Genomic DNA, 22,065 nt, shown 5'->3' with positions numbered 1-22,065 from the left:
ATAGACACATGTATATACAGATTATAATCCGGTGTGAATCACATTCACCACAGTGAGTAAAGAGTGGAAGCAGCAATGTTAGGTTTTAACCCCGCACTCCCCACCCACACTTGCTCACGAGTGGTCACTTCAGCACCTCCACTTGCCGTAGCTTTGTGCAATTTTATTAAAATGTGTATTGTGCCTTTTTTTAAATTCTGTGATTACATTTTGGAGAATGAAGGAGCCAAAGAAAATGAGTGTGAGAGAGAGAGAGGGGGGGAGAACGAGAGGCAAATTAGGAGCTCCTCAAATTTGCGGCTTCATTTGTCAAGGAAACGAGAACAGTCACTGTCAGAACAGTGGCCATTGTTGTGTCTGCAGAGCTCAGGAATTTCTCTGCAGTTGTCTTAAAGGTGATGCACACCTGATCCCCAGTTGAAATTATTTATCAGCCCCACCTACCCCCCCCCCCCCCCCCCCCATTCCCCAAACCAAACCACTTTCTCTTCAAAGTTAATTTGAAGGTAGGCCCCAGGCTTCTCGGCCGTGGTCAAAATGGTGTCTTTCTGGGAGAATATCTAATGAGGGTGGGGAAGGGGCACATCCCCCACCCTCCGCAGGAATGTTATCCGACAGATAAACACATAAGGAGACATTTGGAACATATGACCAAGAGCTTGGTGAGAGGTGAGATCGAGGCGAGAAAGAGAAGAATAAAGAGAGCGAGAGTGGAGAGAGAGAGAGAGAGAGAGGGGGGAGAGAAGACTAGAGAGCGGGGAGAGAAAGAGGAAGGAGTGTCATAACTCACTGCACGGGGCCGAAGGGGGTGGGAATGACCGTCTTCCTCACGTCATTCGTGGAGTAGGAACCCATTCGGCCCATCGAGTCTGCACCGGCTCTTTGAAAAAGCACCCGACCCAAGGTCAACCCACCCATAACCCAGTAACCCCACCCAACGCTGGGCAATTTTGGACACGCAGGGCAACTTATCACGGCCAATCCACCTTAACCTGCACATCTTTGGACTGTGGGAGGAAACCGGAGCACCCGGAGGAAACCCACGCAGATACGGGGAGGATGTGCAGACTCCGCACAGACAGTGACCCAGCCGGGAATCGAACCTGGGACCCTGGAGCTGTGAAGCAATTATGCTATCCACAATGCTATCACGCTGCCCTTGTCAAGGGGCCGGGGTAAACCCTCTCCATTTGTATAGCATGCCAGCCAATTCAGCATTGACCGTTAAGACCCAGTTGAGATCTGCTGGGAGCTGTGTATGATAGCTTTGTAAATAAACCTTCGTTTTGTCAATACAACCCGGTGTCAACACTCCGTGACGCATAAAAGAGATGAAGAGGGGAGGGGGGAGAGAGAGAGAGGGGGGAGGGAGAGAGAGGGGGGAGGTGGAGAGGGAGAGAGAGGGGGGGAGAGAGAGAGAGGAAGGGGAGAGAGAGGGGGGAGGAGAGAGAGGGGGGAGGTGGAGAGGGAGCGAGGGGGGGGGAGGAGAGAGAGGGGGGGAGGAGAGCGAGGAGGGGAGGAGAGAGAGGGGAGAGGGAGAGAGAGGGGGGAGGAGAGAGAGGGGGGAAGGGGAGAGGGAGAGAGAGTGGGGGAGGAGAGAGAGTGGGGGAGGAGAGAGAGGGGGGAGGAGAGAGAAAGGGAGAGGGAGAGAGGGGGGGAGGAGAGAGAGGGGAGAGGGAGAGAGGGGGGGAGGAGAGAGGGGGGAGGAGAGAGGGGGGAAGAGGGAGAGAGAGGAAGGGGGAGAGAGGGGGGGAGGAGAGAGAGAGGGGGGAGGTGGAGAGGGAGAGAGAGGGGGGAGGAGAGAGAGGGGGGGAGGAGAGAGGGGGGAGGAGAGGGGGGGGAGGAGAGAGAGGGAGGAGGAGAGAGAGGGAGGAGGTGGAGAGGGAGAGAGGGGGGGGAGGAGAGAGAGGGGTGGAGGAGAGAGAGAGAGGAAGGGGGAGAGAGAGAGGGGGGAGAGGAGGAGAGAGAGATTGATTTGGGTAGTTTGGGCCACAGAGGAGTACAAACGAGATGCATAAAGAAAATGCTTTATTACAAAGTAAAGTAGAAGCACACGGCAGCCCCCTCCAGGTCCCAGCGAGGGAGAAGCGCTATAAATGGAACTCCAGGTGGTAGTGAAGGAGGTGGCGATGGAAGCAATGGCCACCCTCCAGCACACAATAGCCCGCCTGGGAAAGTAGATGGAAGCCCAGGGAAGGACGATCCTCGACCTGGAAAGGGCGGCAACTCTCCAGCGTGATAGGATAGTGGCTCTGGAGGCCGAGGTGAGGAGGTTGGGGGTGGCCCAGAGGTGGAGGGCCAGGAAACAGGTCCAGGCGACAGAACGGCCATATTGGGGGTCTGCCAGAGGGGGTGGAGGGAAGGGTCCCAGCGGCCCACGAGCTGGGCAACCTGGTCGGGGGCAACAGCTTCCCAAACCCCCTCGGACAGGGCAGACAGGTCACTCCGGTCAAAAGCCAAGATTGGGGAGCAGCCGAGAGCGATCATTGAGAAGCTGCATCGGTGCCAGGACCGGGAACAGATCCCGAGGTCGGCCCGACAGACAAAGACGTGGTGGTGGGAAGGACACGGAATTTGGGTGCATCAGGACATGGGGCCGACTTCACAAAAAAAGAGGGACGAATTTAACAAGGCAAAGTCGGCGCCCTATAAGAGCGGGGAAGAGGTTCAGCTCGGTGTTCCTGGCCAGACTCTGGGTGACATACAGAGGGAAGGAACACTACTTCAGAGAAGAGAGAGGATGCGGGAAACAGACGGAGGGGTGAAATGAAAATCGCTTATTGTCACGAGTAGGCTTCAAATGAAGTTACTGTGAAAACCCCTAGTCGCCACATTCCGGCGCCTGTTCGGGGAGGCTGTTGCGGGAATCGAACCGTGCTGCTGGCCTGCCTTGGTCTGCTTTCAAAGCCAGCGGTTTAGCCCTGTGGGCTAATCAGCCCCAGTGAGGAAGGGAATGGGGACAGGCAGACAGATTAGAGACAGGACAAGACCAGCCCAGGGAGAGGAGTCACCAGCAAGAAGGGCTAGCACGGGAAGACAGGCAGTGAGGGGGGGGGGGGGGGCAGGAGGACAGAAAGGGGGAAGAATGGCTGGAAAGGGTTGGCAATGAGACATGCACAGGCCTCAGCAGGCATGGAACAGGCCGAGGAACCAAGATGGCGCCTCAAGCAGCCACTTTCGAGGGTCCCCAAACAAAGGGAGACCCCGGAGTGTCGGGGCGCACCCATGTGGCGTGAACATGGCGGCCATGTTGGGTGCCCCCTGGACAAAGGGAAACCCCGGAGCACTGGGGCCCGACCTCATCGTGAGAATGGCAACTGTAGCCATTTTGGACAGTCCCCTAACAAAGGGTTCAGGGGAGGGTCCCCCAGGTAAGGATGGGTGATCCCGCCGGACGGACGGGGGGGGGGGGTCAGAAACTCTCCACCTGTTACCTGGAACGTAAGGGGACTCAACGGCCCGGTGAAAAGATCCAGAGTCTTCGCCCATCTAAGAAGCCTAAAAGCCGACATAATCTACCGACAAAGACGCACCGGAGGGAGAAGGAGCGGCTGCTGGTGAGGAAGGGCTGGGTGGGATATACCTATCATTCCTGCTACGGGGCGAGGGGGGTGGCCATACTGATCAGCAAGAGGATGGGATTTACTGAGACCAGGACAGTTACGGACCCAGGGGGAGGGTACGTCATGGTCAGCGGTGACCTGGAAGGGGCACCGGTCGTACTGGTAAATGTGTCCGCTCCCAACTGGGACGACACAGAATTCATAAAGAAGACCATGGCAGAAATCCCCGACCTTGACACACAACTTTTTGCCTGGGAATCTATGTGTGGAGCCAGAGGAACCCTCGCCACGACAGCGCCCCCACCCCACCGAACCCTCGCCACGACAGCGCTCCCATCCCCCAATAGATTGTCTATTTAGAGAGGGTGCAGAAGAGATTTACCAGGATGTTGCCTGGTATGGAGGACATTAGCTGTGAGGAGAGGTTGACAGGCAGCATAGTCGGCACGTGCTTGGAAGGCCGAAGGGCCTGTTCCTGTGCTGTACTTTTCTTTGGTTGGCCCACTGAAGGATTGGCAAGGGAATCTATGTGTGGAGCCAGAGGAAATGGGCGAGGTACTAAATGAATACTTTGCATCAGTATTTACCAAAGAGAAGGAATTGGTGAATGTTGAGTCTGGAGAAGGGTGTGTAGATCGCCTGGGTCACATTGAGATCCAAAAAGACAAGGGGTCGGGCGTCTTGAAAAATATTAAGGTAGATAAGTCCCCAGGGCCGGATGGGATCTACCCCATAATACTGAAGGAGGTTAGAGAGGAAATTGCTGAGGCCTTGACAGAAATCTTTGGATCCTCACTGTCCTCAGGTGATGTCCTGGAGGACTGGAGAATAGCCAATGTTGTTCCTTTGTCACTTCCTCAAAGAATTCTTAAACAAAGTTAATTGATGAGGGAAGGGCTGTCAATGTCATATACATGGACTTCAGTAAGGCGTTTGATAAAGTTTCCCATGACAGGTTGATGGAAAAAGTGAAGTTGTATGGGGTTCAGGGTGTACTAGCTAGATGGATAAAGAACTGGCTAGGCAACAGGAGACAGAGAGTAGTGGTGGAAGGGAGTGTCTCAAAATGGAGAAGGGTGACTAGTGGTGTTCCACAGGGATCCGTGCTCGGACCACTGTTGTTTGTGATCTACATAAATGACCTGGAGGAAGGTATAGGTGGTCTGATTAGCAAGTTTGAAGATGATACCAAGATTGCTGGAGTTGCAGATAGCGAGGAGGACTGTCAGAGAATATAGATAGATTGGAGAGTTGGGCAGAGAAATGGCAGATGGTGTTCAGTCCAGGCAAATGTGAGGTGATGCATTTTGGAAGATCTAATTCAAGAGCGGACTGTATGGTCAATGGAAGGGTCCTGGGGAAAATTGATGTACAGAGAGATCTGGAAGTTCAGGTCCATTGTACCCTGAAGGTGGCAACGCAGGTTGATAGAGTGGTCAAGAAGGCATAGAGCATGCTTGCCTTCATTGGACAGGGTATTGAGTCGGCAGGTCATGTTACAGTTGTAAAGGACTTAGATTAGGCCACATTTGGAATACTGCGTGCAGTTCTGGTCGCCACATTACCAGAAGGATGTGATCTTTGGAGAGGGTGCAGAGGAGGTTCACCAGGATGTTGCCTGGTATGGAGGGTGCTAGCTATGAAGAAAGGTTGAGTAGATTAGGATTGTTTTCGTTGGAAAGACGGAGGTTGAGGGGGGGACCTGATTGAGGTCAACAAAATTACAAGAGGTTTGGACAGGGTGGATAGCAACAAGCTTTTCCCAAGAGTGGGGGTGTCAATTACAAGGGGTCACGATTTCAAGGTGAGAGGGGGAAAGTTTAAGGGAGATGTGCGTGGAACGTTTTTTTACGCAGAGGGTGGTGGGTGCCTGGAATGCTTTACCAGCGGAGGTGGTAGAGGCGGGCACGATAGCATCATTTAAGATGCATCTAACAGATTCGGGAACAGAGGGAAGTAGATCCTTGGAAAATAGGCGACAGGTTTAGATAAAGGATCTGGATTGCCACAGGCTGGGAGGGCTGAAGGGCCTGTTCCTGTGCTGTAATTTTCTTTGTTCTTTGAAGGGTAGCAAGGATAATCCAGGGAACTACAGGCCAGCGAGCCTTACGTCAGTGGTAGGGAAATTACTGGAGAGAATTCTTCAAGACAGGATCTACTCCTATTTGGAAGCAAATGGACGTATCATTGAGAGGCAGCACGGTTTTGTGAAAGGGAGGTCGTGTCTCACTAACTTGATAGTTTTTCGAAGAGGTCACATAGATGATTGATGCAGGTAGGGCAATGGATGTTGTCTATATGGACTTCAGTAAGGCCTTTGACAAGGTCCCTCATGGTTGACTGATAGAAAAAGCGAAGTCACATGTGACCGGGGTGAGCTAACGTGGATACAGAACTGGCTAGGTCATTGAAGGCACGGAGTAGCAATGGAAGGGTGCTTTTCTGATTGGAGGGCTGTGACTAGTGGTGTTCCGCAGGGATCAGTGCTGGGACCTTTGCTGTCCGCAGTATATATCATAATGATTTGGAGGAAAATGTCACTGGTCTGATTAGTAAGTTTGCAGACGACACAAAGGTAGGTGGAATTGCGGATAGCGATGAGGACTGTCAGAGGATACAGCAGGATTTAGATAGTTTGGAGACTTGGGCAGAGAGATGGGAGATGGAGTTTAATCCAGACAAATGTGAGGTAATGCATTTTGGAAGGTCTAATGCAGGTAGGGAATATACAGTGAATGGTAGAACCCTCAAGAGTATTGACAGTCAGAGAGATCGATGTGTACAGGTCCACAGGTCACTGAAAGGGGCAACACAGGTGGAGAAGGTAGTCAAGAAGGCATACGGCATGCTTGCCTTCATTGGCCGGGGCATTGAGTATAAGAATTGGCAAGTCATGTTGCAGCTGTATAGAACCTTAGTTAGGCCACACTTAGAGTATAGTGTTCAATTCTGGTCGCCACACTACCAGAAGGATGTGGAGGCTTTAGAGAGGGTGCAGAAGAGATTTACCAGGATGTTGCCTGGTATGGAGGGCATTAGCTATGAGGAGAGGTTGGATAAACTTGGTTTGTTCTCACTGGAACGACGGAGGTTGAGGGGCGACCTGATAGAGGTCTACAAAATTATGAGGGGCATAGACAGAATGGATAGTCAGAGGCTATTCCCCAGGGTAGAGGGATCAATTACTAGGGGGCATAGGTTTAAGTTGCGAGAGGCAAGGTTTAGAGATGTACGAGGCAAGTTCTTTTACACAGAGGGTAGTGGGTGCCTGGAACTCGCTGTCGGAGGAGGTGGTGGAATCAGAGACGATAGTGACATTTAAGGGGCATCTTGACAAATACATGAATAGGATATGGGATACAGACCCAGGAAGTGTAGAAGGTTTTAGTTTAGACGGGCAGCATGGTTGGCACGGGCTGGGAGGGCCGAAGGGCCTGTTCCTGTGCTGCCCTTTGTTCTTCCCCGTCTCACAGCAACAGGGACACCAGGTTCAATTGGAGTTCACACTCTTCCCCCGTGGGTTCCCTCAGAGTGCTCCAGGTTCCTCCCACGATCCAAAGATGGGCAGGGTAGGTGGGCGAGAGGGATAAAGGGGAGATTTACATGGAGAGATTAACACAGGAGCAGAGGAGATTGAATGCAGCTGCTGAAATTAACTGAAAAAGGCATTCAGCATGCTCAGTTTCATTGGTGAGAATATTGAATCCATGAGTTTGGACATCTTGTTGAAGTTGTACAAGGCATTGGTCAGACCCACACATGGAATACTGTGTTCAGTTCTGGCCACCCTGTTATAGGAAGGATATTGTTCAACTGGAAAGAGTGAAGAGGTTTACGACGATGGTACCAGGACTTGATGGCCTGAGTTGTCTGGAGAGGTTGGGACTTTTCCCCCCTGGAGCGTAGGGGTGATCCTAGAGGTGAAATATGAGGAGCATCAATAAGGTAAAAGCAAATTACTGCGGATGCTGGAATCTGAAACCAAAGAGAAAATGCTGGAAAATCTCAGCAGGTCTGGCAGCGTCTGTAGGGAGAGGAAAGAGCGAACGTTTGGATTGGATTGGAGCCGGTTTCGAGCCCAGTGACCCTTTGTCAAAGCGAACAGACAAAGTGGATAATATTTATCCTGTGGAGTGAGAATTAAAGAGGAGTCATGGCCACAGAAACCCCATGGGGGGGTCAGGGGGGAAAGAGACCCAGACAAAATGAAATGAAAATAAATGGGTCGAGATGGGGCTGGTCATCTGAAGTTGTTGAATTCGATGTTCAGGCCGGAAGGCTGTAGTGTGCCTAACCGGAAGAGGCGATGTTGTTCCTCCAGTTTGCGTTGAGCTTCACTGGAACATTGCAGCAGGCCAAGAACAGACATGGGAGCAGGATGTTGTGTTAAAATGGCAAGCAACAGGAAGGTCAGGGTCCTGAATGCGCACAGACCGAAGATGCTCAGCAAAGCGATCACCCAGTCTGCGTTTGGTCTCTCCGATATAGAGGAGACCACATTGGGAGCAGCGAATACATAGTGTTTGTTACAAAGTCTTAAATGACAAGGTTCCACGACTGAATCATAGAATTTACAGTGCAGGAGGCCATTCGGCCCATCAAGTCTGCACCGTCTCTTGGAAAGAGCACCCTACCCAAGGTCAACACCTCCACCCTATCCCCATAACCCAGTAACCCCACCCAACACTAAGGGCAATTTAGCAACAACACTCGCACAACAGGCCAACTTGAAATGAAAATCGCTTATTGTCACAAGTAGGCTTCAATGAAGTTACTGTGAAAAGCCCCTAGTCGCCACATTCCGGCGCCTGTCCGGGGAGGCTGGTACGGGAATCGAATCGTGCTGCTGGCCTGCTTTAAAAGCCAGCTATCTTGTGACAAAACTTTATTCAATAATCTGAATTAAATAGTGACAAGTGTAAGGGAGCTGGATGAATCGTTGGGAATGATTTGCAGGGTTTGGGGGGGGGGGGAAAAACAGGGCTGGATTTGGAAACGAGATCAGATTTTGCTAAGCTGACAACGGTGCAATGGCCTCCTTTGGTTGTCGGACTAGCCGTAGGGGCCAATGGAATAGAGAAAACACAACGGAGTGCTAACAATCTTTTTATTATTGCACGTGATCCCTAAATCAGGGAAAAAGGAATGGTTAAACACAACATCGATCAGCCCATGTACAAAAAAAAACAACAAAAATACCCCTCAAGACAGGAGGAGAGAAATAAGGCATTGCACAAGAATAAATTCAAATAAACATCTCTATTAATTTCTTTTTAATAGAAGGCGATGATGTCACAACACACATCTGGCTTTCTCCAGCTTTGTCCTGCTCAGGAACCTGCCTGTACAATTAGCATAAAAATAAATTCCTGTAACAGAAAAGAGTATCAATTAACGTTTTGGTGCAGTCTGATTTCCGGGGAACAAAATAAGAATTTTGTCTTAAAAGACCAGCACGGCAGAGGAACATGGCCCTTCGGCCCTCCCAAGCCTGCGCCGACTATGCTGCCCATCCAACCTAAAAACCTTCTACACCTCCGGGGCCCGTGCGCCCTGTACTTTCATATTCAAGGCAGCACAAGTGGATAACACTGACTTCATAGCGCCAGGGTCCCAGGTTCGATTCCCGGCTGGGTCACTGTCTGTGCGGAGTCTGCACGTCCTCCCCGTGTCTGCGTGGGTTTCCTCCGGGTGCTCCGGTTTCCTCCCACAGTTCAAAGATGTGCGGGTTAGGTGGATTGGCCGTGATAAATTGCCCTTAGTGACCAAAAATGTTAGGAGGTGTTATTGGGATAGGGTGGAAGTTGAGGGCTTGAGTGGGTCGGTGCAGACTTGATGGGCCGAATGGCCTCCTTCTGCACTGCATGTTCTATGTGAAAATGAAAATCGCTTATTGTCACGAGTAGGCTTCAAATGAAATTACTGTGAAAAGCCCCTAGTCGCCACATTCCGGCACCTGTTCGGGGAGGCTGTTACGGGAATCGAACCGTGCTGCTGGCCTGCTTTCAAAGCCAGCGATTTAGCCCAGTGTGCTAAACAGCCCCTATTTTCTATGTATTCCCACCTTATTCATGCATCAGTCAAAATGCCCCAATTGTACCCACTTCCGCCACCTCCTCTCCCAAAACAGATTAACAAATGGTACTGGTGCCAAAGAGCTGGGGCAGGAATCCACAGAAAAAGCTGCCCAAACTATGGGCAGAGATATTTGGCCAAAACATTCCTTGTCCAAAGATGATTCATGGAAGAGGTTTAAGGAGGGAATTCCGAGCTTCGAGGCCGCCAGGCAGCTGGAGGCAAGGCTGGCAGCGGTGGAGCGATGGGAATCAGGAGGAACAGCATTGACTCGATGGGCTGAATGGCTGTTGAAGAAACCGGAGTGGGGTCGGGCTGGGTGAGCACGGACAAAAACATCTAAATCTGATGAGCAGGGGGCAAGTCACCAAGCACAAGGAATGGGAACTCCGGCATAGTGGTTAGCACTGCTGCCACACAGCGCCAGGAACGCGGGTTCAATTCCGACCTTGGGTGACTGGAGCCTCCCCGTGTGCGCGTGGGTTTCCTCCGGGTGCTCCGGTTTCCTCCCACAGTCCAAAGATGTGCAGGTTAAGTAGATCGGCCGTGATTATTACGGGATAAATTGTGACATTACGGGGATAGGGTGCTCTTTTGAGGGTTAGTACAGACTTCAGAGGGGCTGAATGGCCTCTTCCTGCACTGCAGGGATTTGATGATAATGGTGGAGGCTGGGTTGCAGGGTGTTGGAAAATTGCCGAGTTCAGAGGGGGCAAAAGAAAATGGACAAATGTGATGGAGGTCTTGCTGATGGAGATTATACAGCGGGAAGGTGACCTCTATTAAAGTTCCCAGCAAACTGTTCTAAAGCCAAAGGATGGTTTCAGTTACTAGAGGAAGCAGAGCAGGGACCGAAAGAATTAGCTCTCCAAGATTGGCTCTGGTGATCCTACTACAGTCTCCTCAGAAAATGCAGCATTCCCTCAACACTCACTCGTTTCGAAGTCGTTCAGATGTCACGTTCCAGAGCACTGGTCACCACACACAGCTGGTCTGGGGTGGGTTCCACTATTTTCTAGAGGGAGAAAAACTAGAGTTAAACTCGCCAGCAATCAATGTCATAGAAGCCCTCCTCCAGGCCATCGAGTCCGCACCGACCCTGCAAACAAAGCACCCAATCAAGGCCCACTCCATCTCCGTAACCCTCAAAAACACCTCAGCATGGCCAATCCACCCAACCTGCACATCTGGACCGTGGGAGAAAACCATCGTGTCACCCTGACATTAGCCACCCAAGGAGACATGCCAAGGGGCTGGGGGCAAAGTGGACGAATGGGCACACAGACCAGGATCTCACCTTCAGTGTGATGGGCTGAATGGCCCCATTCTGTGCTGCAACATCTTATGCAAATCATTTTCTAGATTCTCTCTCACAAGGATTAAAGCCAGGGTTTAAAACCATCCACAAGATGTTAGGATCAACAGATTTAGGTTTATATAGAGTGGGCCCCATGGCCCTAACAAAGGCCAGAAGAGGTGAAAGAGGAGACAGATGGGTCAAGACAGACCTGACAAATTGTGCTGTCATTATTCTATTTTTCTGGAGAAAAGGAGAATATGGGAGGACTCGGGGAAAGATCGAATAGGCCGGGGGCGTTGTTCCACAACTCCGGCAGCAGGGTCCTGATGTTTGGGTGAGCCGAGAGCTGGTTGTTTGTTTTAGTGGGAGAGCTTGAAGACAGGGTTAGCAGGGGAGGGCCTGATGCTCGGGTCAGCGGAGAAGGCCTGATGTTAGGGTTAGGGGAGAGTCTGGTTAGCGTTAGCAGAGAGCGCTCCCACAGGGAGCCGGGATCCAGATCTCCATAAGTATAAGGCATAGAGTAGAAAAGGTGATGCCGAAACTTGAGAAAGCTCTGGTGAGGCCCTGGTTTGGTAACTGCATCAGTTCTGCTCAGCACACTTCAGGGAGGAAGCGAGGGTCCCCAAGACCATGTGGAGGGAGATTTACCAAAACGGTTATCTCCGATCCAGCTTGGAGACTGAAAGAGATCAAGCGGGGTGCGATTGAGGGCGCACAAGATGATAACCCAATTGGACGGACTCGAGGGAAATAAACTGGCAGAGATCCAGGGGATAGAGTGGGAGAAATGGACCTGCCTGGATTGCTGTACACAAGGCCAACATGGACTGGACTAGCTGTATGGCCTCCTGTGCTGTAATGATTAACCCACACCCCTCAAAATAACAAAACAATAGAGTCGATGCTAGGCCTCAAAAAGTCAAATTCCAACTAACCAACATTCAAACTGGCCCAAATTAGACTCTTACCTCCGCCAGGTGAGGGGCCACACCCTCCGCCAGGTGAGGGGCCACACCCTCCGCCAGGTGAGGGACCACACCCTCCGCCAGGTGAGGGACCACACCCTCCGCCAGGTGAGGGACCACACCCTCCGCCAGGTGAGGGACCACACCCTCCGCCAGGTGAGGGACCACACCCTCCGCCAGGTGAGGGACCTCCGGTTCCAGGATCGACACACACTGCGTTTCTTCAGCCATTGCCACGAAGACAGTTTCTGCTGAAACCGATGGAGGTTCTCTGGTCACCTGCGTTTCGGGAAGAGCGGGAACAGGATCCGGGACAGCAGGGCTTTCCGAAGCTTCTTCAGCAGGGGTCTCAGAGACCGGGCTCTCATCCGCAACTTTGACCTTCTGCACCTGTTGGGAAGGAGGCAGGGAGATTTCAAAAGCTGAAGCCACGTCTCCCAGGGCAGTGGGGCCTAGAGTGGACTCGAGCCCTCTCCGACCCCGCTCCTTAGCAACCGAGCACCTAGGGCCAGTTTCAACACCAACGGAGCAAATCCAGAGTCACTATCTCCTCAAGAACTTTGGGGAACATGCCAACAGGGAAACATAAATCATGAAAAAGTACACATCCCATTCAGAAAACCAATTTCTCTCAGCTCTACACAGCCGAATGAAAGGCTTGGCAAGGCAAAAACTGGCATGCACAGGGGAATCCCACCAACAGCATACACCCAGATAAGCAGATGGCCAAGGGAGGAATGGTGGCCAGGAGACTAGAATGCCACCAAATCACAACACCACCAACTCCCAACACCTGGTCTGTGCACTTGTCCAAGCTTATTTACACAAACAAAAGAAACCAGCATTTACACCCACAGCAAGAGGCGCCATCATTTCTTGAACCTTTTACACAGTCTTTGAGTTTAGTTTCAATGACACTCAGTTGCCAGGGGATCCACCCAGTTGCCATGGGATCCAGGCAAAGTGTTCTAGAACACTTTGTTTACGTGAGGAATGTCGTGGCCCATCGAACCTGCTCCACCGTTCAAACAGATCTTCTCCCTCACGGATATTTTGCCAACTACAAAGGTGACCACAGGCTGCTCTTCCCCCCCCCCTTGACAAGAGAGACTTGGCCGGTGTTTATTTAACCAGAGGGTCACCACACCTCAGGTGAGGGGCAAGATTGAGAAGGCGGGGCCTTCATGAACTACCTCAGCCAATGCGGGAATTGAACCCGCACTGCCAGCCTCGCTCTCCATCACAAACCAGCCCCTAACCCCTCCAGTGTAATCATTATCCAGGCAAACGGTCTTGGAACATGCTCAGTGATCTCAAAGATTCACCATCCTCCAATAAATTCCTCTGCATCAGTCTTATGGCCAACCCTTTACTCTGAGGCAGTGTTCCTGGTTCTCCCAGTGTCTGCGTGGGTTTCCTCCGGGTGCTCTGGTTTCCTCCCACAGTCCAAAGATGTGCAGGTTAGGTGGACTGGCCGCGTTCAATTGCCCCTTTGTGTCCAAAAGGTTGGGTGGGGGTTACTGGGTTATAGGGATAGGGTGGAGGTGTGGGCTTAAGCAGGCTGCTCTTTCCAAGGGCCGGTGCGGAGTCGATGGGCTGAATGGTCTCTTTCAGCACTGTATATTCTATGGAGGGATGAAGGTGGTAATGCAGTGGATGTGGTGTACCTGGACTATAGCAAGGTGTTTGACAAGGTCCCACATGGCAGATTGGTCAAGAAAGTGAAAGCTCCTGGGATACAGGGCAATGTAGCAAACGGGGTAAAAAGTTGGCTTAGTAACAGGAAACAAAGGGTCATGGTCGATGGCGGCCCCTGCAATTGGAAAGTGGTTTCAAATGGTGTTCCACAGGGCTCGGTGCTAGGACCCTGACTACGCGTGTGATACATTAACCATTTGGACGTGAACATGGGGAGGGGGGGCACGATTGGGAAATTTGCAGACGACACAAAGATTGGCCAAGTGGTGGACAGTGTAGAGGATAACTACAATCTCCAGATTGATACAGATGGGTTAGTGGGGTGGTGATAAAGTGGCAGATTAAATTTAACACGAGTGTGAGATCATGCTATTCTACGGCGTACAGGATAAATGGGAATAAACTAAGACGGGGAGATGAAGGGAGAGATCTTTGGCGTACACAGTTCCCCAAAGGCAGCAGTTCAAGTAGACAAGGTTGTAAAGAAATCAAATAGAATGTTCTCCTTCATTGGCCGAGGTATAAAATATAAAAAGGATATAATGTTGGAATGGTATAAAACACTGGCGAGGCCACGGCTGGAATATTCTGCAGTTCTCGTCGCCACATTACAGAAAGCACAAAGTACAGCACAGCACAGGAACAGGCCCTTCGACCCTCCAAGCCTGTACTGACCATGCTGCCCTTCTGCAAACCGGGGTCCGTATCTCTATACCCAGCCTATTCTTGTATTTGTCAAGATGCCCTTTAAATGTCACTATCGTCCCGGCTTCCACCACCTAAACCAGCAGCAAGTTCCAGGCATCCACTACCCTCTTTAAAAAAAAAAACTTCCCTCGCACATCTCTAAACTTTTGCCCCTCGCATCTTAAACCCATGTCCCCTAATCATTGACTCTTTTAAAAAATATATTTTTTATTCTTTTTCACATTTTCTCCCAAATTTACACCCATCAATAAACAATAATCAGTAACAAATATGTCAATCCCCATGTCAATAACAACAATCCCATCCTCCCACCAAACATCAGCCTGCATGTTCACACAAAGAAATGACAAAAAGGAATTAGGGATCACCCAGTCCCCCTCCCCCCAACCCATCCCAACTAATGTTTGATGTTATCCAGTTCTCGAAAGTGCATAATGACTAATGCCCATGAATTGTAGAACCCCTCCATCCTTCCCCTCAGTTCAAACTTAACCTTCTCAAGGGTCAAGTATTCCAGCAGGTCCCCCCGCCACGCCAGGGCACAGGGTGGAGAGGCTGCTCTCCATCCCAGCAGGATCTGCCTTCGGGCGATCAACGAGGCGAAGGCTATATCTGCCTCCGCACCCGTTTCCAACCCCGGCTGGTCCGACACCCCGAATATGGCCTCCCGGGGGCCCGGGTCCAGTTTCACATGCACCACCTTGGAAATCACCCTAAAACCCTCCTTCCAGTAATCCTCCAGATTTGGACAGGACCAAAACATATGAACGTGATTAGCGGGGCCTCCCCCGCAACGTTCACACACATCTTCTAACTCCTCAAACAATCGGCTCATCCTCACCCTCGTGAGGTGCGCTCTGTACACCACCTCCAGCTGTATCAGCCCCAACCTCACACACGAGGTGGAGGCATTCACTCTCCGGAGCACCTCACACCAGAACCCCTCCTCCATACCCTCTCCCAACTCTTCCTCCCACTTTGCTTTGATCCCTTCCAGTGGTGCTATCTCCTCCTCCAACATAGCTCCGTACACGCTGACACTACCCCCTTCTCCAGCCCCCCTGTCGTCAGCACCTCCTCCAGCAACGTGGAGGCCACTCCACCGGGAAGCTCTGTATCTCCTTTCTGGCAAAATCTCGAACCTGCATGTATCTAAACATTTCTCCCTGCTCCAGCCCATACTTCGCTTCCAGCTCCCTCAATCCTGCAAACCGACCCCGAAGAAACAAATCTTTTAGCGTCTTAATCCCCTTCTCCTCCCATTTCCGAAAATTCCCATCCCACTTCCCTGGCTCCAATCTGTGGTTCCCCCGAATCGGCATTTCCCTTGACCCTGCCCCCAACCCGAAGTGTTGGCGAAACTGCCTCCAAATTCTCAATGAAGCTATTATTACCGGACTCCCTGAGTATTTCCCCGGAGCTATCGGGAGCGGCGCTGTTGCTAATGCTTCCAATCCCGACCCCCTGCACAAACTCTCCTCCATTCTGACCCACTGGGAATCAATCCCTCTGACCCAGCTCCGCACCTTCTCCACATTCTTATTTTTTAAAATATAATTTAGAGTACCCAATTCTTTACCAATTAAGGGGGAATTTAACGCGACCAATCCACCGACCCTGCACATCTTTTGGGTTGTGGGGGTGAAACCCACGCAGACACGGGGAGAATGTGCAAACTCCACACGGACAGTGACCCAGAGCCGGGATCGAACCTGGGACCTTGGCGCCATGAGGCAGCAGTGCTAACCCACTGTGCCGCCCTTTCCTTCTCTACATTCATCGCCCAGTAATAGTACATCAGGTTCGGGAGACGCAAACCCCCTGCCTGCCTTCCTCTCTGTAGCAGCACCTTCCTCACTCTGGCCACCTTCCCTCCCCATATAAACGAGGTAATCCTTCCCTCAATCTCCCTGAAAAAATGCCTTTGGCAGGAAAATCGGCAGGCATTGAAAAATAAACAGAAATCGCGGCAACACATTAATTTCAGGGGCTGGTTTAGCACACTGGGCTAAATCATTGGCTTTGAAAGCAGACCAGGGCAGGCCAGCAGCACAGTTCAATTCCCATAACAGCCTCCCCGAACAGGTGCCGGAATGTGGCGACTAGGGGCTTATTTACAGTAACTTCATTTGAAGCCTACTCGTGACAATAAGCGATTTTCATTTCATTTTTCATTTTACCGCCTGTACCCTAGCTGCCAGTGACAGAGGGAGACCATCCCACCTTGCCAGATCAGCTTTCACTCTCCCCACCAAACTAGAAATGTTGTACCTGCGTCGCTCCCCCCCCCCCCCCCCCCCTCCCCAACTCTCGGGCAACCTGCACCCCCAGGTACCTAAAGGGAGTTCCTGCCCTACGGAATGGCAGTCCTCAGCTCCTTATATAAATAACTTTACCCAGTTCACAAATCTTGGTCCAACCCCAAACCGCTCCAGAACTGCCATCAGGTACCCCCATTCTACCCGATCAAACGCCTTCTCAGCGGCCAATGCCACAACCCTCTCTGTTTCCTTCCCCTCCGCTGGTACCATTACCACCTTCAATACCTTCCTAATGTTCGAAAAGAGCTGCCTCCCTCTCACAAACCCCGTCTGATCCTCACCTCTCCCCTTCGGGAGGCACCCCTCCCCCAGCCTACCCGCCAGTAACTTCGCCAATTCCTTTGCGTCCACATTCAGAAGTGATTTGGGCCGATACGACCCACACTCCGTCTGATCCTTATCTTTGTTCAGCAACAGGGAGATCGATGCCTGCCCCAAGGTTTGTGGCAACACCCCCTTCCCTATCACCTCTTCAAACATCCCCACCATCAGGGGTGCCAGCTTATCCTTGAATTTTTTATAATATTCCACCGGAAACCCATCCGGCCCTGCCACCTTCCCCGACTGCATCCTCCCAATCGCATCCTTTATCTCCTGCTCCACTATCACCCCTTCTAATGTAGCCCTGTCCCCCTCCCCTAGCCTCGGGTACTCCAACCCATCTAGAAATTCCTGCATCTCCCGGTCTCCCCCAGGTGGCTCTGACCTGCGCAACCTCTCAGAATTCCTCAAAGACCTTGTTAATCAGATCCGGAGCCACCACCACCTTCCCTGCCCTTTCCCTCACGAACAATTTCCCTAACCGCTGCCTCCCTCCAGAGCTGACCTGCTAACGTATGCTCCGCCTTATCTCCATGTTCGTAAACTGCACCCCTTGCTCGCCTCAGTTGGCGCACCGCCTTCCTGGTAGATAGTCGGTCAAAACTCGCCTGGAGTTCCTTCCTCTTTTCCAACTTCGCTGGGTCGCCATCTTCTGCATAACTCCTATCTACCTCCAACATCTCATCTATTACCCTCTGCCGCTCCAACCTCTCCTCTCTGTCCACCCTGGCCTTAAATGAGATGACCTCACCACCGCCTTTAGAGCATCCCAGACAACTGCCTTCGACACCTCACCCGTACAGTTGAAACCTACATATTCCTCAATTACCTTTTCAATTTTGTCACAGAACACTTGGTTCCCCAAAAGTCCCACATCCAGTTTCCACCCTGGTCTCTGCGCTACCCCTTTCTCCAGCACCATATCCACCCAATGTGGCGCGTGATCTGACACTGCAATTGCCGAGTATTCCGACCCCTTAACCCCAGCCAGCAAAACCTTCCAAACCACGAAGAAGTCAATCTGGAAGTACTCCCGCTCCGTCGGCTGCAGAAACCTCCAAGGGTCCACTCCTCCCATTTCCACCATTAGCCAATGCCTTCGCCCGCTTCCCCCCCCCCCTTCCCCTCCCCTGATGGGACCAGCGAGCGCAGCCGTTACCTGTCCAACCTTGGTTCCAGCTCTCCCCCCCCCCGGTCTGTGTTTGTCCAAGTCAGCGATGGCCCCAAACACCTTCTTTGTGAATCCCACATTGGCCCAATTGGGAACATATACACTTAACAGCGCCACTAACCTCCCCTCCAGCGCCCCCCTCACAATCACATATCTACCCCCCCCGATCTGCCACCACCTTCTCCATCAGGAAGCGTACCCTTTTGCCGACCATCACCGCTACCCCTCGAGCCCTTCCGTCAGGTCCAGAGTGAAACATCCGACTAACCCAGTCCTTTTTCAGTCTCACCTGGTCCTTCACCCTCCCCTCCAGCGAGTCTCGTGCAGCATTGCTACTTCAAACTTTTTAATATGCGCACGCACCCTTAACCGGAATAATTGACTCTTCTAACCAATCTATATCCTGCTGTATCCTCTCGACGGTCCTCATCCACATTTCCAAGTGGGAGTAAATCCTGTCTCAAAGAATCCTCTCCAATAATTTCTCCACCACGTGATGCAAGGCTCACGGGCCTGTAATTACCGGGATTATCCTTGCTACCCTTCGGAAACAAAGGATCATTGGCTGCCATCCTCTGGGACCTGTCCTGTAACCAGTGAGGCTACAAAGATTTTGGTCAAGGTCCCAGCAATTTTCCCGCTTGCCTCTCAGTATTCTGGGGCAGGTCCCATCAGGACCTCGGGATTGGTCTACCTTAAATGTTTTTCCCAGACCCTAAATACTTCCTTTTTGATCTCAACACGACCCAAACTACGTACACACATTGTTGCGAGAGACACTGTTGTATTTTATATTTTCCCCGCGTCTTGACTGTGATAGAGAAATTCAAACAGCATTCATTAGGTAAGCAAAACTGAACTTTATTCACTAATTAGAACTGACTGCTAGCAGAAATGGCAGAAACTTGGAAAGTCGGAAGGCAGTCAATTACAAACTGCGGAGTCCGTCCCAAGTCTGCGATAGTACAGAAAAGAAGGCGATTCTTATACATTATAGGATCAAGATAACATGAATACAGCTTGGTCAGGAATTTGATTGAAAGTAAAACATAAGTAATAATCGTTACAATGGCGTCACCTTCTGACCTTTAGGGGACTGGAGTCTCATATCATTATCTTGTCTTTGTTTTAAGAAAGGGAAGAAGTTGTTTAGGAACAGGAAGAGACAGTTGTTCAGCTTGTTATGTATTGAGACTACTTCTAGTTCCAAGCCTTATCTAGACTCTCAGAGTCACCCGGTTCGCATGGACAGGCTATCTCTGTGTATTCTGTGCCTTAGGTTAAATTCAATTGTACCAAGAAGACTTGACTAGTTTTCCCATCATGCCATTATTTGCTTCACACAATACCACACCACGAGGAGATTGGATAGGTTGCCGTTATTTTTCTTGCAAGGAAGGCTAGAGGGGCGACTTATTTAGATGCAAAAAAAAAAAAAAATGAGGGAGAGATAGGGGGTGGACAGGATAAAATGGTTTCCCTTGGTGACGAATTCTAGAATCTGGGGATAGAGATTCAGAAGGTGTAGAGGGGGCACGAGGAAGAGTTTTTACAACAAAAAAAATAGTGAGTAGCGGGAGTTTGAATTCGCTGCCCGAGTTGGTGGTGGAGGCAGACACCCTGAACCCGTTTAAAAAGTACCTGGATCTGCACCTTCAGTGCGGTAAGCTACAGGGCGATGGATTGGGTGGAGGGATTGGGTGGAGGAAGGTGGGATTAAAAGGGCTGGCAACCCCCCCCCCCTCCCCCCACCCCACCCCATGGTGCTCTTCCAGAATCAGTGCAGACATGGGCCAAATGCCCCCTCCTTGTGCTCTGTAACAATCGAGGGGTTGGAAATTCTCCCGACTCCCACTGGTGATGGATCCACATCACATCGCTAATCTTTTCCCTTTCAGATATCTGAAGGTAGAATGGTGCCCACCCGCTTCAGCCATAGTCACTTTTCCCCCTTCCGTCTACAGATGGCCACATCACCGATAATGAAGTCATAAAAGAGATCTCACTCACTTGCAGAATAATCCGGAATGCATTAGTAGCTATACCAAGAATCAATTTAAGATAAGGAGTTAAGTTTATAATGTGGCTCATTTATACTAGCTCAAAGTAACCTACCTTCCTAAACCAGAGCCCCTCTGCAAACAAAAGGAATATGCTCAAGCCTTTCCCCGGAGTTTGGAAGCCTAGCCTATAACTCTCCGCTGCTTTCTCCATGGCTAGAGTTGACTTGCCAACCAATCAGGGCCCCAAGGATGAGGTAGCACTGCAGGGTGCAGAGGAGATTCACCTGGCTGCTTACCTGGGCTATGCAGAGCGTTCCGGCTACGCGGAGAGGCTGGGGTTGTTTTCCTGAGATTAAGAGGCGGAGGGAGGGGGGAGGGACTGGATTGAGGTGGCGCAGGAGGCTGGGCTTTAGATTCCGGGGGAGGGGGAGATGGGGCACCTGGACAGGTTGCCCCCAGTAGGTCTGCGTGTCAAATAAGATTGGGGTGTCACAGGCACTATTGCGATGTGGAAATACGAGAGTGGCGATAACAGAGACCTAGTTCCAGGAAGGGCAGGACTGGGTGTTAAATATTCTTGGGGATAAAGTGTTCAGGAAGATTAGGAGAAGGAGGAAATGGAGGGGGGGGGGGGGGGAGCAGTATTGGGGGAGGAGAGGATTACAGTGCTGGAGAAAGAGGACTGAAATTGACTCGAGCTGAGGAACATCAAAAGGGTGTCGTTACATTGTTTGATGCAACTCAGCAATCAACTCACGAGAAGGATGTAGAATCACAGAATTTATTGTGCAGAAGGAGGCCGTTCATCCATCGAATCTACACTGGCCCTTGGAAAAGCATCCTATCCAAGCCCACACCCCGCCCTATCCCCATCACCCCCTTGTGGTCACAGGGGCAATTTATCACGGCCGATTCACCCTAACCTGCCCATCTTTGGACTGTGGGAGGAAACCGGAGCACCCGGAGGAAACCCACGCAGACACGGGAAGAACCTGCAGACTCCGCACACAGTCACCCGAGGACGGAATTGAACTGGAGCCGAGAGATGGCAGTGCCAACCACTGTGCCACCCTAAAAGGGCAGCAGAGTGGTTAGCACTGTTGCTTCACAGCTCCAGGGTCCCGGGTTCGATTCTCAGCTTGGGTCACTGTCTGTGCGGAGTCTGCACGCCCTCCCAGTGTCTGCGTGGGTTTCCTCCGGGTGCTCCGGTTTCCCCCCACAGTCCAGGTGAGGTGGATTGGCCGTGCGAAATTGCCCTTAGTAGCCAAGGTAGGTTAGGTTGGGTTACGGGGAGAGGGTGTGGGTTTAAGTAGGGCGCTCTTTCCAAGGGTCGGTATAGACTTGATGGGCCGAATGGCCTCCTGCCGCTGCGAGAGCGGAGAGAGCGGAGAGAGCGGAGAGAGCGGAGAGAGCGGAGAGAGCGGAGAGAGCGGAGAGAGCGGAGAGAGCGGAGAGAGCGAGAGAACGTGGAGTGGAGCATAGTAAAGCGTATTTGAATAGACAACGTGCAGGGGAATGGCACTAAATAATGATGCTCGTTTGGAGAGCTGGGGTAGACAATGGGCCGAATGGCCTCGCGTGCACCGTAACATTCTGCAAACGGAAGTGGGGAGGGGAAGAAGTGAGCGAGACGAGCATGTGACGCAGACACGCTGGCAGGAGCGAGAGCGAACTGGCCCCAGTTGGGGAGGGGACTCACCTCAGTGCTGGGCGGCTCCTGGGCGGTGGCAAACCTTTTTGGTTTTCGGCGGAAATTCCGGCGCTCTGGGAGCGGCTGGTCAGTTTTGGGATGCTCGCCCGCTTGGCCTGCTTCCTCCTGCTGCTGGAGGCGTGGACGAATGGGTCGCCTGCAGAGAGAAACCATCAGGCACTAAAATCAATCCATCCTCACAGCCACATCCTAATTCACAGCACATCCCATTCAGACAGCAGCACCGAGC

General features: G+C 51.5%; 1 protein-coding gene across 1 annotated transcript in view; it reads right to left on the bottom strand.

Annotated features, from left to right (window-relative positions):
- Nucleotides 1-8,653: 8,653 nt before the first annotated feature.
- The window catches only part of LOC119958279 (Y-box-binding protein 2-B-like), a 30,385-nt gene continuing 16,973 nt past the window's right edge, over nt 8,654-22,065 (bottom strand). The window contains 4 exon segments of the mRNA XM_038786710.1: nt 8,654-8,932; nt 10,573-10,653; nt 11,907-12,293; nt 21,825-21,972. Coding sequence (XP_038642638.1) covers nt 10,588-10,653; nt 11,907-12,293; nt 21,825-21,972 — 601 coding nt within the window. The 3' untranslated portion in view covers nt 8,654-8,932; nt 10,573-10,587.

The sequence above is a fragment of the Scyliorhinus canicula genome, chromosome 29 (assembly GCF_902713615.1).
Source record: "Scyliorhinus canicula chromosome 29, sScyCan1.1, whole genome shotgun sequence".
Taxonomy (NCBI): Eukaryota; Metazoa; Chordata; class Chondrichthyes; order Carcharhiniformes; family Scyliorhinidae; genus Scyliorhinus; species Scyliorhinus canicula.
The sequence above is the reverse complement of the archived record's forward strand: the minus strand, read 5'-3'. Positions and strand labels throughout refer to the sequence as shown.